This window comes from Spea bombifrons, chromosome 11 (assembly GCF_027358695.1).
Source record: "Spea bombifrons isolate aSpeBom1 chromosome 11, aSpeBom1.2.pri, whole genome shotgun sequence".
NCBI lineage: Eukaryota > Metazoa > Chordata > Amphibia > Anura > Pelobatidae > Spea > Spea bombifrons.
In genome coordinates, this window is record NC_071097.1 from 27,730,242 (window position 1) to 27,743,943 (window position 13,702).

General features: G+C 40.9%; 2 protein-coding genes across 3 annotated transcripts; both read left to right on the forward strand.

The window, feature by feature from the left end:
- The first annotated feature begins 267 nt into the window (after positions 1–267).
- On the forward strand, positions 268–6,793 carry LOC128468753 (cytochrome c oxidase assembly protein COX15 homolog). Of its 2 annotated transcripts, none has more exons than XM_053450543.1 (10): positions 268–358; positions 657–813; positions 1,429–1,622; positions 2,099–2,221; positions 2,881–3,067; positions 3,554–3,721; positions 3,857–3,938; positions 4,217–4,371; positions 5,505–5,618; positions 6,219–6,793. In XM_053450543.1, exons 2-10 carry the CDS (start codon positions 730–732, stop codon positions 6,348–6,350), a joined length of 1,239 nt encoding a protein of 412 aa, XP_053306518.1. In that variant the 5' UTR covers positions 268–358; positions 657–729; the 3' UTR covers positions 6,351–6,793. The 2 variants fall into 2 exon arrangements, with proteins under 2 accessions (XP_053306518.1, XP_053306519.1); XM_053450544.1 differs by lacking the exon at positions 268–358 and adding an exon at positions 388–406.
- A 2,393-nt stretch (positions 6,794–9,186) lies between these two features.
- LOC128468411 (V-type proton ATPase subunit e 2) lies at positions 9,187–12,131 on the forward strand. The gene is made up of 4 exons (XM_053450129.1): positions 9,187–9,400; positions 10,263–10,310; positions 11,162–11,284; positions 11,589–12,131. Exons 1-3 carry the CDS (start codon positions 9,297–9,299, stop codon positions 11,253–11,255), a joined length of 246 nt encoding a protein of 81 aa, XP_053306104.1. The 5' UTR covers positions 9,187–9,296; the 3' UTR covers positions 11,256–11,284; positions 11,589–12,131.
- The last annotated feature ends 1,571 nt before the right edge of the window (positions 12,132–13,702 follow it).

A 13,702-nucleotide genomic window follows, 5' to 3' on the forward strand; every position in this document is an offset into this window, starting at 1 on the left:
CATTGAATGCACATCTCTGATTTCAATTGGAGGTCTTTTCTGGTAGGATAAGTTAATTGGATGTAATAATGACATTTCTGATTGGACGATGTTAAGGCGTGTTTTTATATTCAGGCTCGCGGCGCCATCGCGCGCTAAATTGTCAGATAGAGAGGACGGCTCTCAAATTAGCTCAGAACTAATATTAATTCTTCGTTTAATGTCTACTTTGTTCCATTAGTAAAAGCAGGAATTACGAAATGACAATACCAGCTAAAGCGTACGACGCAATTACGTAATGGGGGTATGCCCGTGCGTCCATCGACGTGATGACGTAATTGCATTATGGCTGCGCCCTGTAATGACATTACGTTCGCCGGTAGGTTCTTCATATGGGGAGTTGCAGTATCTAGTAACGAAATGTGGCGTTTGTGATAACGTGCTCACGTCTTACACGTAAATAAGCTGCAGTTTGTTGTAACGGATGTTTAATGTATTCGCGTTAGTTTGGAGTGAGTGGGTTAAGCCCTGTATCTGCCCGAAAACATAACAAGAAGGGCATGTTCCCTACCAACTGGTTTCGTTTACTGCTCCTTTCAAGGGCCGCGGGGTAACTATGCCCATTACCCTCAGCCAGCCTGCAGTTAGTCATTTGTTCTGTGTTTGCATGTTTCCAGGTCACAGCTGATGAAGTTGGTGACATTGTTTCTGTTATCGCTCTGGAATTAGCGTTGGAATTACACGAATACGATGCTGCTTCTTGCAACGCTGCGGTCCAGCCTGGCCCAGAGCAGACTCCAGGCCTTGCGTCTAATCCATTATGAAAGAGGGCAGGTAATCGGTGTTTGCAGCGAGTCTGGTCTCCTTCCATTTGTTTTTCTTTATATCTGAACGTTGGTAATGTTTGTGTTTCTTGCTCATCATGGAAGCGTAGAACTTCACTGCAGACAAGAACCATTCAGCCCATCTAGTCTGATATAACCTAATATTGGGCTCAGATCTTAATCAGTCCTTGATCTTGACTTAGATTGATGATAGCTTAATGCCTACGATTGAATCCCCTTACTCCTGAAGGGGGGCTCTTCCATTTATCTAACACCCTCCCATTAAAGTAAAACTTCCTTACGCTACATCTCAATCTCTGACTCTCATGTTCTAGGTTTTGATCTCTTGTTCCAACATTTTTACTTCTTTAAAATAAATGTCCTTCCTGTACTTTTGGATGTACTTTAGAAGTGGGTATGTGTGAAAGGTTGAACTCGATGGACTTGTCTTTTTTCAATCTACTATACTATACTACTTTCCTTCATGTAAGAACTCGCTGTCTATGGCGCTTCACTATATGAGTCATTTTATGAAACTATGGTAACTTGTATGTGTGTGTCCCTAACTGTCCTTGGAAACTATGCAGTCAGTGACATAAATGTTATTTAATGTTCTGATTTACAGCAGAAGAACTGTGCACAGTGGAGACAGTATATCCAAAAGAAATGGAAAAGCAGCATTGTTACAGACGTGGCCGCCCCATCCCGAGCTGCAGTAAGCGCTGTACCGCACTCTGCTGCAGACCGTATGATGGGTCGTTGGCTCCTGGTTTGCAGTGGAATGGTAGCTGGGGCTGTGATACTTGGAGGTGTAACCAGGTAAGATTGATTGTGTTCCTCAAATGCTTATTCTGATCTGTTTGATTCAAGGGGAAGATTAACGGGAAAGCATTTTTTGTCCTTGAGCATAAACCACAGTGCAGGATACCGCAATCTAGTTCAGTTCCTCTAGCTTGCAGGCCCTATTGTATGGCACTGCACTATATGAATAAAATGGAATATTGACGGAAAACTGTCATTCTCCAACAGTTACAATAAACTTTATATGCAGGATTGGAGGCTGCCGTTGTTATATTATACGGTGGGTGACTTTCAAACACCACACTTAGCTGATTCTTTAAGGAAATGCTAAGGGAATCTGTTCTTCCGATGTTCTAGTTGCCTTATTTATGCAGCCCTGATGATGAAGCTAAGATGAGCACTAATCCAAAAAACACACAAATATCTCTATTTTCCTTTGTCAGCATCTGTACCATATCTTGTACTTAACATGACTTATATTTCATACATCATAGGTTAACGGAGTCTGGACTCTCGATGGTTGATTGGCATTTAATAAAAGAAATGAAGCCGCCGTCGACACAAGAAGAATGGGAAGCTGAATTCCAAAAATACCAGCAGTTTCCAGAGTTTAAAATGTAAGTTCTCGAAATCCAGCAGGCTATAGAATTTTTATTTAACCAATAACCAAATTTAATTTATCTCAAATGTATTCATAGTAAGAGCTGTGCTTATTTAGTTCCAGATGCTTTCATATGTAAAGCATGATTTTACAGATATAGTGTGTACATTCTAAGAAAAACATTCAGTTTGAGGGCACATGCATTAGAATTGCTGCCGGAGTAAGATCATGGCAGATTAAACTGCAGCCATGTTTATATTTGTATGTTTTATTAATTGGAATTTTAACAGCGACTACACAATTGCAAGATCACTTTTTACCATGAGTTGTTTCTCGAGATGGGTTATCATTAAATATATTTTTTGACAACAAAAAAAGCCTATAATCTGCTTTCACTACAGAGAAGGTGGCTGCATTTGGGTGCACATGAGCAAGAGTCTGTATGCAGTTATTAAAGGGACATTCCAACAACCATATGCACTTGTGTACATGGAGAGAAAAAAGTTCTCATTGATTTCAGTTGGAGCTTTAGAAAAGCCTACATTTAAGCCTTTTATTAAGCTGCCTATCGTGCGTTCTCCTCCTTTTATATTGACGTTTCTGTGGCTGTCCTCACACATGAACAGAAAAGAGGTGACCGTATCCAGAATTAAGCTCTGTTTTTGTTTCCCGTAGTTTGAACCATGACATGACACTGAGTGAATTCAAATTTATCTGGTTCATGGAGTATTCTCACCGTATGTGGGGGCGTGCGGTTGGTTTGGCTTACATTCTTCCAGCCATCTACTTCTGGAGAAAGGGTTGGTTCAACAGGGGAATGAAGGGTCGTGTTCTTGGCCTCTGTGGCTTTGTTTGTTTTCAGGTAACTGTAAATGCATCTTGATGAGTCTTAAACACTAAAGCCCAATGTCGGTGATCTAAAATATTGTTTGTTGCAATTCTAGAATACCATTCAACAGCACACGTATGTTACACACTCTGTGGTTTACTTGCCTTTGTGCATTTAATGGACTTGTTCCATCCATCTCAGCTGTGTATCCTAAGACCTAAAGGGCTTTTCATCATTCAGCTGGACATAGACTTACTAAAAGCATACACATGATGGTGCTCGTTACTTTTTGGTGATCCGCAGTCTGCATTAGGAAGTGACTGGGACCTTAGATTAAGAGATGACGACAAAGTAACCCTGATAACAGAAAATGGATGTGGTATTGACTTGTTTTATAGAAAAAAGTATAAAGGACTTATTTCTCATTTACCAGAGCACAAACCTGGTTTACCTATATTTAACTTATAGAAGCAAATATCACACAATCACCCATTGATAGCATTCATTTATGTCTCATAGGGTCTCCTGGGCTGGTATATGGTGAAGAGTGGATTAGAAGAGAAACCAGAGTCGTATGATGTTCCACGTGTCAGTCAGTACCGTCTGGCTGCCCATTTGGGCTCGGCTCTTGTGCTGTATTGTGCGAGTCTCTGGACTGGCTTATCACTCCTTCTTCCGAGGAACAAGGTAAAACGTTTTTTAGCCTTATTTCATCGCTTTTTTTAAGCTGTTTTTTTGTGAAATAGATTTGTACAAAAAGCCAAGTCATTCCCTGTGTCTGCTAATACATTTGCTTACTGAGTCTTTACTGTTCTTTTTAAGTTACATGAAACTCACCAGTTAATGAAGCTGAGAAAATTCACACACTGGACGGCAGGTCTAGTCTTCCTCACGGCCCTTTCAGGTATATCAGTCGTAAATCGATATAACAAAATATAAATCCTGGAAGACAAGATTTAAGGAACTTTTTTTGCACAATTCTTTTTAAGCTATTTCATTTCAATCATGAATATATATATATATATATATATATATATATATATATATATATATATATATATATATATATATATATATATATATATATATATATATATATTGACTTTTATATATTCATCTCTTTACTGGGAATATAAGTAGAAAAGATGACTAATAGTTCTTATCTTTAATCACCCCCAACAGGTGCATTTGTCGCAGGATTAGATGCTGGACTTGTGTATAACTCTTTTCCAAAGATGGCTGATCGCTGGATTCCAGACGACCTACTTGCATTTTCACCCACGTTAAAGAATTTCTTTGAGAATCCCACAACTGTACAGTTTGATCACAGGATCCTGGTAAGAAATCTTCAGTTCTGTTTACTCTGTAATACTTGCACTAACTGTAATAACAGAAATGTTAATCTCATGCTTGGATGTAAATCTTAACTTTTTACTCACTGACTAGTCCCCTAATGCAGACAAAATTAGTGTCACTGAAGACACAAACACTTTGTTAGTTTATATTAGACAATCATATTGACAGTTTAGTGTTCAGATTTATGGTAGCAGGTGTGGTAATGGATGAAAACCTCATAAGTTCTGTTATGTTTATCAATGTATCAGAGTTACTTTTAAGGGTTAGAGAACCATCAATGCCACGTACAAACAGCCGTCACACTACACAGGGCCTAAAATGATTTTACTTTAATAACAGAGCTTTGCATGTAACGTTTGCCTTATGGGTACATTCCCTATTAGAAACGTAATATGCTAAAAATACTGGAATATTAGAAACATGGAAAGCAACGGCAGATAAGAACCATTTGGCCCGTCCAGTCTGCCCAGCCTCTGAATATTTTCCTTAGTATATGGCCTTATCCGATATCTACCCAACGGCCAATTAATGAGGATAAAAGGGAACTGTATGCACGATGCGTTAGAACAATATCAAAAACCTTATGCCTATCCCATGCTTGCTTAAATGCCTTCACTGTACTAACATCTACTTCTGCTGGAAGGCTATTCCATGCATCCACTACCCTTTTAGTACATTAATATCTTCTGATATTACTTCTAAACCTTTGCCCTTCTAGCTTAAGACTATTTCCTCTTGTTGTGGTAGTATTTCTCCTTTTAAATAAACTTTCTTCCTTTATCGCGTTGATTCTGTTTTTGTATTTAAATGTTTCTATCATATCCCCCCCCGTCACGACTTTCTTCCAGGGTATATATGTTAAGATACTTTAACCTGTCCTGGTAAATTTTATCCTGTAATCCATGAACCATTTTAGTAGGCCTTTTCTGAACTTCAACAACATATCTCTATCCTCACGGTCTCATCGGTGATCTGTACAACGGCATGAAACTTCCCTCTTTCTACTGCTAATAACTCTCCCTATAAAACCAAGCATTCTGCTAGCATCACCTGCTGCTGCAAAGTGAAAGAAGCTTGAATTATCCTAACTATTGACAGCCTCTCTGTTTTTCAGGGGATCAGCTCTGTAGCTGCCATTACCGGACTGTACTATGTCTCTAGGAAAGTTCCTCTTCCACGTAGAGCAAAACTGGCATTAAATTCCCTAATCGCTGTGGCTTACATGCAGGTATTTATCTCTCTCTCCCTCAAAAGAAAAAAGTAGATGTACTTTAAAAGAATAAATAATTAATGCATTTTCCATACTACACCAGAAATAGCCAAAATACAAAATACAGGAGAACGAACCCCTATCGCTTATTGAGACGTACGAAGGGTGTAGAAACTGCCACAACAAACGGCAAAACTATATAACGTCTGAAATTGCAGTTGAACTGCCTGTAGTTGCAATTTGCTATCATATCCTCACGATTAGCGGACACAATGTTCAGGCCTTCCGCTGTAGTACAAAGACAGCGCGACAGTCTATCCAAATACAGATAATGTCTTTTTATATTATAAATCAATAATATACATTAATAAAGTCATTATTAGTTATAACTGGTAAATCGCCATTTTTTTTTCCAAATGGCATTTGTTCTAGTTGAAGACAAAATGTTTTTCCACAGAGGAAATAAGCGAATAATTCCTATTTTAGCTTTATGCGCATGATTTAGAAATAACTAAATTGTAACAGTTGCAAAAAAAAAATATCTTAAATAGGTTTTTAGTAGTAAAATTCAGCATTGTATTTGAGAACTGACTTGCATAAATCATATTTTTCTTCTAGGTTACATTGGGAATAAGTACATTACTGCTGTATGTTCCCACTCCTTTAGCAGCTACACATCAGTCTGGGTCGCTGGCCCTCCTTAGTATGGCTATCTGGCTAATGAATGAATTGAGACGTCTACCTAAGTAATGGAGAGACGGGAAGACTGCGCTTTCATGACATTCATAGCGAATTATCCTTCAAAAAGTTTACTTACTATATTTTCTTTTATACTTGGCAGCTTGTATAAACTGTCGTGTGTGAATGCAGCACTTACAAACAAGCTTTCGACTTTCTATAGAGAGCCGAGTGTTAATAATGATGAATGACGGAAGTTCCGGATGGGACCATGCGCTTTTCTCATCGCGTTATTTGCATCGCTTCTCCTTTTGTTTTTCGATGAGGCTGGAAGATACGTTACTTTGGTTAAGTTATTACTAAATATTAGAGAGAACTACATTTATTTCATTCAAATCTGAAACTGCGCTTTCCTTTTGTAAATGAAGCAGATCTGCTCGCTTGTATGCGTTCGGTTTGATCTGAAGAAGTTTTTGTATTAAAAAGCTTTACATAGATTGCAAGACTTGTTTGCAGAGCTCTGTGTGGTTAATGTTTTTCTTCTGGGGCTTTGAAGCAGAGGTGCCATATGTAAGTGTTTTCCAACTCTCTAAAACAAGTCCCTTCTTAATGGCGAATGTAAAAGGAACTTGGGTAAAGATTGAGTTACAGACCTTAAAGCTGAGTTACCTCGTGTTCCATCTTGTGCATAAATCACATCTCTAGATCCCCGGGATTTGCTGCAGGTCCAGAGAAACACCGGCAAGATTCACCTTGGTGTATAAAAGGATGTTATCTATTTATTAAGGAGAAAACAATAAGGGAGGAGTGGAAACGGTATTCTGTGTCAACCACGTAGCAGACGGACATCCCCAACAGCAAAGCCCTCAATGTACATCTTTCACATACCCCAAGTTACATCTGTGTCCGTACCTCTGAGTAACACAGCATCGTCACGTTGCATTGCGGTCAGGTGTAGCGATCCGTCCTCGTACGGCCCGATGTTAACGCAGTTTTTCTCCTTTGGTTATAATAATGCCATCTTTATCCTGTTCCAGGAGCTGGAAAAGAATACGCATTAATATCGGTTCCCCTTCACTCACAGAAACAAAGAGCAAAAAGCTAAACAAACAGTTTGAAATCTATATAATTGTACACATCCCTGTTCCGGCAACATGTTAGGATCTGGCTGCTGGGGGGCTGCAACTCCCATCAAGCCCAGCCAGACAATGGGTTGAAGCAGTGGTGGATTCTAGCAGATGAAGTGCCGTCCGTTGTGATTCCAGCTGCTGTGTACTACAACTCCCATCATGTGCACCCATATACTGGCTAAGAATGATGCGTTGATCATATAGCAGGGCACTAAGGATATGCGACGTCATAAATGAATATAACCTAAAATTTTACCTCTAACATTCAAAAGAAACCCATTGTATTTTTAGATCTAGAACTCTTGATAGAGGATAATGTTATTTGTTCAAACTGTTATCCAGCATGGCTTAGAAATCTACCCAACGGCCAATTAATGAGGATAAAAAGGAACTGGTACTAAAAAAACCCCGAGGATTTTCATATACAAGCAAGAGAGCTAAACCAAAAAATGTAAGGAATAACACTACCCATTTGGGAGTTTAGATGAAGTAGAAAAGCTGGAAAGGCAAGACCTTTTAGGGGAAAGAAGACAAAGGGATCAAAAAAAAAAAAAAAAAAAAGATTTCAGTGGCCGATGTAAAACGAGTACCATCTTCGCAAGAAAGATTACTGAATTTATCTGCACTAAAACGGGCATAAAGTATACAAATAATATGTTTATAAATTGTAACTCCAAGAATGGATATCTGTTACAATGCGGAGAACCATCAGTATCGCTGAAAGAAACGGCGCTAGAACAACATCAGAAACAGCAACATCAAACACGGTGTATCCAGGCATCAAAATGTCTTAATCATAGAGATAGATATTGTTCCCGCGGTAGAAGGGGAGGAATAATATACAAAGATTGGAAAAAAAAAAACAACTAGTAATCCCCACAATGCACTTTAACAGAATGCACTACTATACACGTTATAATCTAAACAGAATAACTAGAAGGGCTGATAGCGTACGAAGTCACATTCTAACGTAAAGAAACTCAAGCAATCGTGTAAGAATGCTTTTATTAATAAATACCAATCGATGCGCTTCATATTTGTGTTCTTTTGACCATTATGGTTCGCATGACTGCTGGAGAGTAGCTGCCTGCGTGGGCATGGGGCAAAGATGGCGCAGACCAGCTGCTTGGGGCAAAGACAAGTTAAGGTCAAAGATAGCTCAGAAAGATTGTTTGGGGTTAGGATGGCAGTGATAAGCTGCTTGGGGCAAAGGTGGCTCCCACAAGCTGTTTAAGGCAAAGGCGGCACTGTGGGGCATGCTGCTTGGTGAGGTTGAGGGTCCCTGGAACAAGTTTCTAGTTACACCCCTCGTAATACTTTATTTTATGAAAGAATCCGGCTTCAGCGTCTTCATGTTACTCTTGCAGCTCTTTCAACGGGGATTATAAGAGCGGCTCTCACTTCGCTATTAGTTATGGCCGCCAACACCAGTAAGTTTCTCCAGCAAGGAGGTCTTAGCTGGCCCTGTGTAATGTATAACGCGACGTGTGAGGAGGCTCCTCAGATCCTTCTTTGATTAAACTATACATTATCCAGGGCCAGTCAAGCCTTCATAATATATGTGGAAGTCAAGGAGCTGAAATACAACACTCCACATACTCTATTAATTTTAGTGAATAAACCCGTGAGTGAGGTTCCGCACCTCCGTATGTTACGGCAACAGGGCCTCTCGCACAGATAACGCAAGGCTCGCCCGATGCTGATTGGCTTATGGGAAGACAGGAAGCCGCACAGCTGATGTGGGCGGGGCTTCCTGGGCGGGATTGCAGTGACAGCCGGAAGTGTCGGGGCTAGCATCGTTTGATCGCTGAGTGATTTTTCCGTCGGTTGTTACGTTGTATCCGGACGGTGTATTCGCTGCATTGAGCCTCCTCCGAGCTGCGGCAGTATGACGGCTCATTCATTCACCGTGCCCATGATCGTCTTCACTACCTTCTGGGGTTTGATCGGGATCGCCGCCCCTTGGTTTGTGCCAAAGGGCCCTAATCGAGGGTGAGACCTTTTTGCCGATTTCCCGTCATAGATCCGAATAAATGGTGAAATCTCCCGGTTTTGGGAGCAAAATGAATGATTGTGAATTTCTCATCGTGTGAAGGGGAGGGGTGACAGAGGTAATAAGCCTTAGCTGCTGCAGAACATCTTGGACACGAGATCTGCTGCTCACCAGGGATGCTGCCCTGTTAAGCGGGTTCCGGTATCCCCGGTTCCTGGATCTCATTTGTTGCTTTTTATCTTCTGGAGGATTTAATTATTTTCTAGGCTCCTTCGAGGCTTTTCTGCTGTGAAAGGTTAACCCTTTGTGCTTCAGAGAGGTATGCCTTGGATTTGACACCTCTGGTAGTGAAAGGGTTAATGGATCATTCTGTTTCAATGATGCAAACTAGTGCTTAACATATATATATATATATTACAGCACAGAATGATACATAAATGGACAGTTTATAGCCCCACTAAAGGAGAATGCTTATTAAATTACCGGGAGCGTTTTATTTAATATGCATTCTTCCAAAAAGAAGAATATGCCCCCAGTGTTTGTCAAGCCATCTCTGGAGCAGTCTGGCGGTAAGTATATCCTGTGCATTGGTGAACATGCTACTGCAAAGAGCCATGTGAGGGGTCCTGCAGAATCCCCCCATGCCTTTGTAAAAGGGACCGCGCAGCTGTCATACGCGTCACGGTGCAAGCGATGGCTGGGTTGTCTGTTTCAGGCCCACGGATACCGGCGTCGTTACAACCTGCAAAAAAAGCATCGCTGCGGCCGTATCCTAAATAATTTCACAGATTGGGTCGTTTTGGGTTACTGTTTTTTTCTGTATTAATGCTGAGCCTGACTCTGTGTATCCGCCTCTTACAGCGTGATCATTACCATGCTGGTGACCACCGCCGTCTGCTGCTACCTCTTGTAAGTATCATCTCCTGATTACCAAGGTGAACCTTCTAACGGTGAATTAATTTCATCCAATGAAACGCCTCATCTCGTGTTTTCCTTACGAAGCGTTTGTGTCCAGAATTATTCTTATATTTTATTTCTATAACGCCAACAATTTACAGTGCGTACAATCAAAGGGTCTGACAGAACTAGAGAAAGCGATACGTTGGGTAGAGAGGGTCTCAGCTTCCAACCTGGAGGGAACGGGGAGAGGAGAAAGGGGAGACGGGGTGTTTGCGTAACTCCTTCGGTCAAACAGTATGAGGTTTTATTTACTTCGGCAGCATTTCTGAGCCCTCGCTACACATGCGAGATGAGTTATGAGCTATCTAATTGGAGTATAAACGGCCCAGTAACGCACAAAACATCCATCCTGAAGCCTACAAGCTGGCATCTAATACTATAACGCCGGTGACGCTTGGTTCTGGATTGTCGTATATTCCTCATTCTTATATCCACGGCTCCATCTGCCCCCGAAAGAGTTCTCATTCACTAAAGCAGGAGTCGGCAAGATGAGCTCCCAGACCCATAGCTTCACTATGCATTATGAAGGACCAACACCAGCAAGATGAGCCCTGTATAATGTATGGATAATCAGTGAGATTTCTCAAGTCCCCTTACTGATTGAACCGGGGCCAACCTGCCAAGGTTGCATTGTGAGCTTAGCGGAAATCCCAGCTCTCCGTCCAACTCCCGCTTTACTGAACTAACCCAACGTCTGTACATCTGTTGAGCCCTGAATTATTTCATGTCCAGTTATGACTCCTTCGTGTTTTGAACAGAAACATCATTTTCTATCGATTAAACCTCATTATCTGTTGCAGCTGGCTGGTGGCCATCTTGGCTCAAGTGAATCCCTTGTTTGGACCACAACTGAAAAACGATACCATTTGGTACGTCCGGTTCCACTGGGAATGAGCGAGTCGGAGTGGCCAGTATCAGCCGAGGTATGGTATTCAGTTGGGTTGAAAACCTTCTTGGGCAGGTCTCTGAACGCCACGGGCACGTCGGCCCTTTCTGACGTGAAGGGGGAAACTAATTTCGAGTTATATTTACTAAAAGTCACAAAGCTCACTGGCGCGTTAAATATGTGACGTGACGACCTCAAATTTTAAGTCACTACCCCCAAAAGTGTTTGCACTTGTCTAGAGGCATGCTGCAGCAGCCCAATGGCTTCCAATTGATCGTAGTCATTGAGAAAAGGCAACAAATGATTGGTTTTCCCAATTAATTGTATTTTGTTTGTGTTAGAACTTCCAGGTTTTCCCGAAGTTGTGATGTATGATCCCTATTCCTGAGCCCAAATGTTTCGTTTTCGGCTATACCGTGTAGTGCAAAACCAGGTGAACACAGAAACCCACTTGGGCGAGTCCAGCAAGTCTCCGTACTCACACTCATACTCACATCTCTGAACCCGGGCTTCAAACTTATCATGGATTCGGTTACCGCCAACTCAAAACGGACCACGACAGCGTCACGGACACGATGTAACATATTCCTTAATACACGGCTTATTGTCTTGCGTATGGATCTGACCGTTTCGGTGCGTCCACAGGGTTCCTGATGCCATCAGGTCTTTTCATACAATTTGGTCACAATATTAAAAACCCAAACAGTCAGTTTTTAAGTTATTATAGAAAACAAATAATGAACGGATGGAATTTTTGTTGTTGTTGTCGGGACAAACGCCGGTTCCAGAATGTAGCTCCAAGTGAGACAAAGTGATGAATATATTTGTGATATTAGAGCATGTACATTTTTTGTCAATATTGTCTTAATAAATTATGTGGTGTATTTTTTGCTTTTCTTTCGACGTGCTTCAAGTGCTAGGGATGCTGTGATAATTTTAACCCTTACAGTCCCCTAAGGACTTACCTGGATGTCCTTAAAAGCTGCGGGAAGAAAGCTATTAGGATGCAGCGGCATCTATCGAAAACCTCTCCCCTGGCATTCTCCTGAATGCGTATAACCGCGCCCGCCGCAGATGCTGGTACACTGTCCTGCAAAGAATACCCCATCACGTGATCGAGCGTTCCCTGGCGGGAGTTCTCACCACTGAGAGTTCACTACAAGACAGGAGAGCCTCAAAAAAAAAACTAAAGGTCCCCTTAACCCTTCCACCATAACCAAAACAAAATCACTGCAACTTGAGGTAATAGCATTAAAAATTTGTGAAGCATGGATGCGGCCCTCTGGAACAGTCATGTCTGTGGGGTATGACGTAGATCAGGTCTTTGTTCAGCTGCGGCACCTACAGTATGGAAGAAAATTTAAGCAAGACTGCAAAAGGTTTTTCTTTTATCCGTATGTTTTATGTGTCCTAGTGATTGATGTATGATTTGTGGGGGTTCTTAAAATATGGAAAAGGGGCCCACGTCATAGTATGACAAAAATATTTTGGTCCTTTTGGTTATGAAAACCCCTGGGACTGAAGGGGTTAACTAAAACGGACTCAAAGCAAATTGTAGAAGAAAGGGGTAAAGGGGCAGTAAGAGTAAAGGAGGATTTGTAAATATGCTTATATTCTAATATTAGACTCTTTTGGGAATGATCCCGCTTTCTAGTTTTGTTTTAATATAACTGCGTTTACAAATGTGCAGCAGAGCAATTAAAAACCAAAATCCCCCCAAAAAACATGCATTTTCTGTTTAGTCTGGAAATGGTAACAAACCAAACCTATTTTATAATAAAGCAGAAAACAGTTGAATTTCTCTCCTGGATCTTACAAGAAAGAATCACCAAAAACACAAATGGAATTATTCACAGCTTTTATAAATATAATGAGAAACAATCTAACATTTACAAATAGGTCTTTTGGTCCAGATTCAGGCAGTAGAATGAAAAAAATACTATTTAAAAAAAAAAAAAAACACCCAGCACCAATCATATCAACATGGCTGGCTGATAATGGTGGGCATTGCTATGTTTAGTATAATATAGACAGGTTCAGGATAAAATACCCCTTCAAATAGTTTCTGGTGACATTGGGGTAATCTGTACCAGGCAGCGCATGGACTGGAATGTATACTTAAAAACCAAGGGTAACTGGGATAATCTGTTTATGTATCCAAAATGGGCTTATCCATGATCACTACGCGCGAAACTCACAAACCAGCGATAGTTTGCAGCAGCTGGAAACACGTATGGCTCCCCATACAGACCTTAACAGTTCCATAAATCAAGCGTCTTTCCGAAACAGAACATCCAAGCAAAGCATTCAATAAACGTCCAACTATCATACAACACGACGCTCACAGCTCATAATCTTTACTTCTACAGAAATACCGGGCAGCCTGTAAGTAAGCAATTTCCCTAGAGGTAGTTATGATATTCCCAATTATAGCTGGAATGGTGAAAACCAGGGG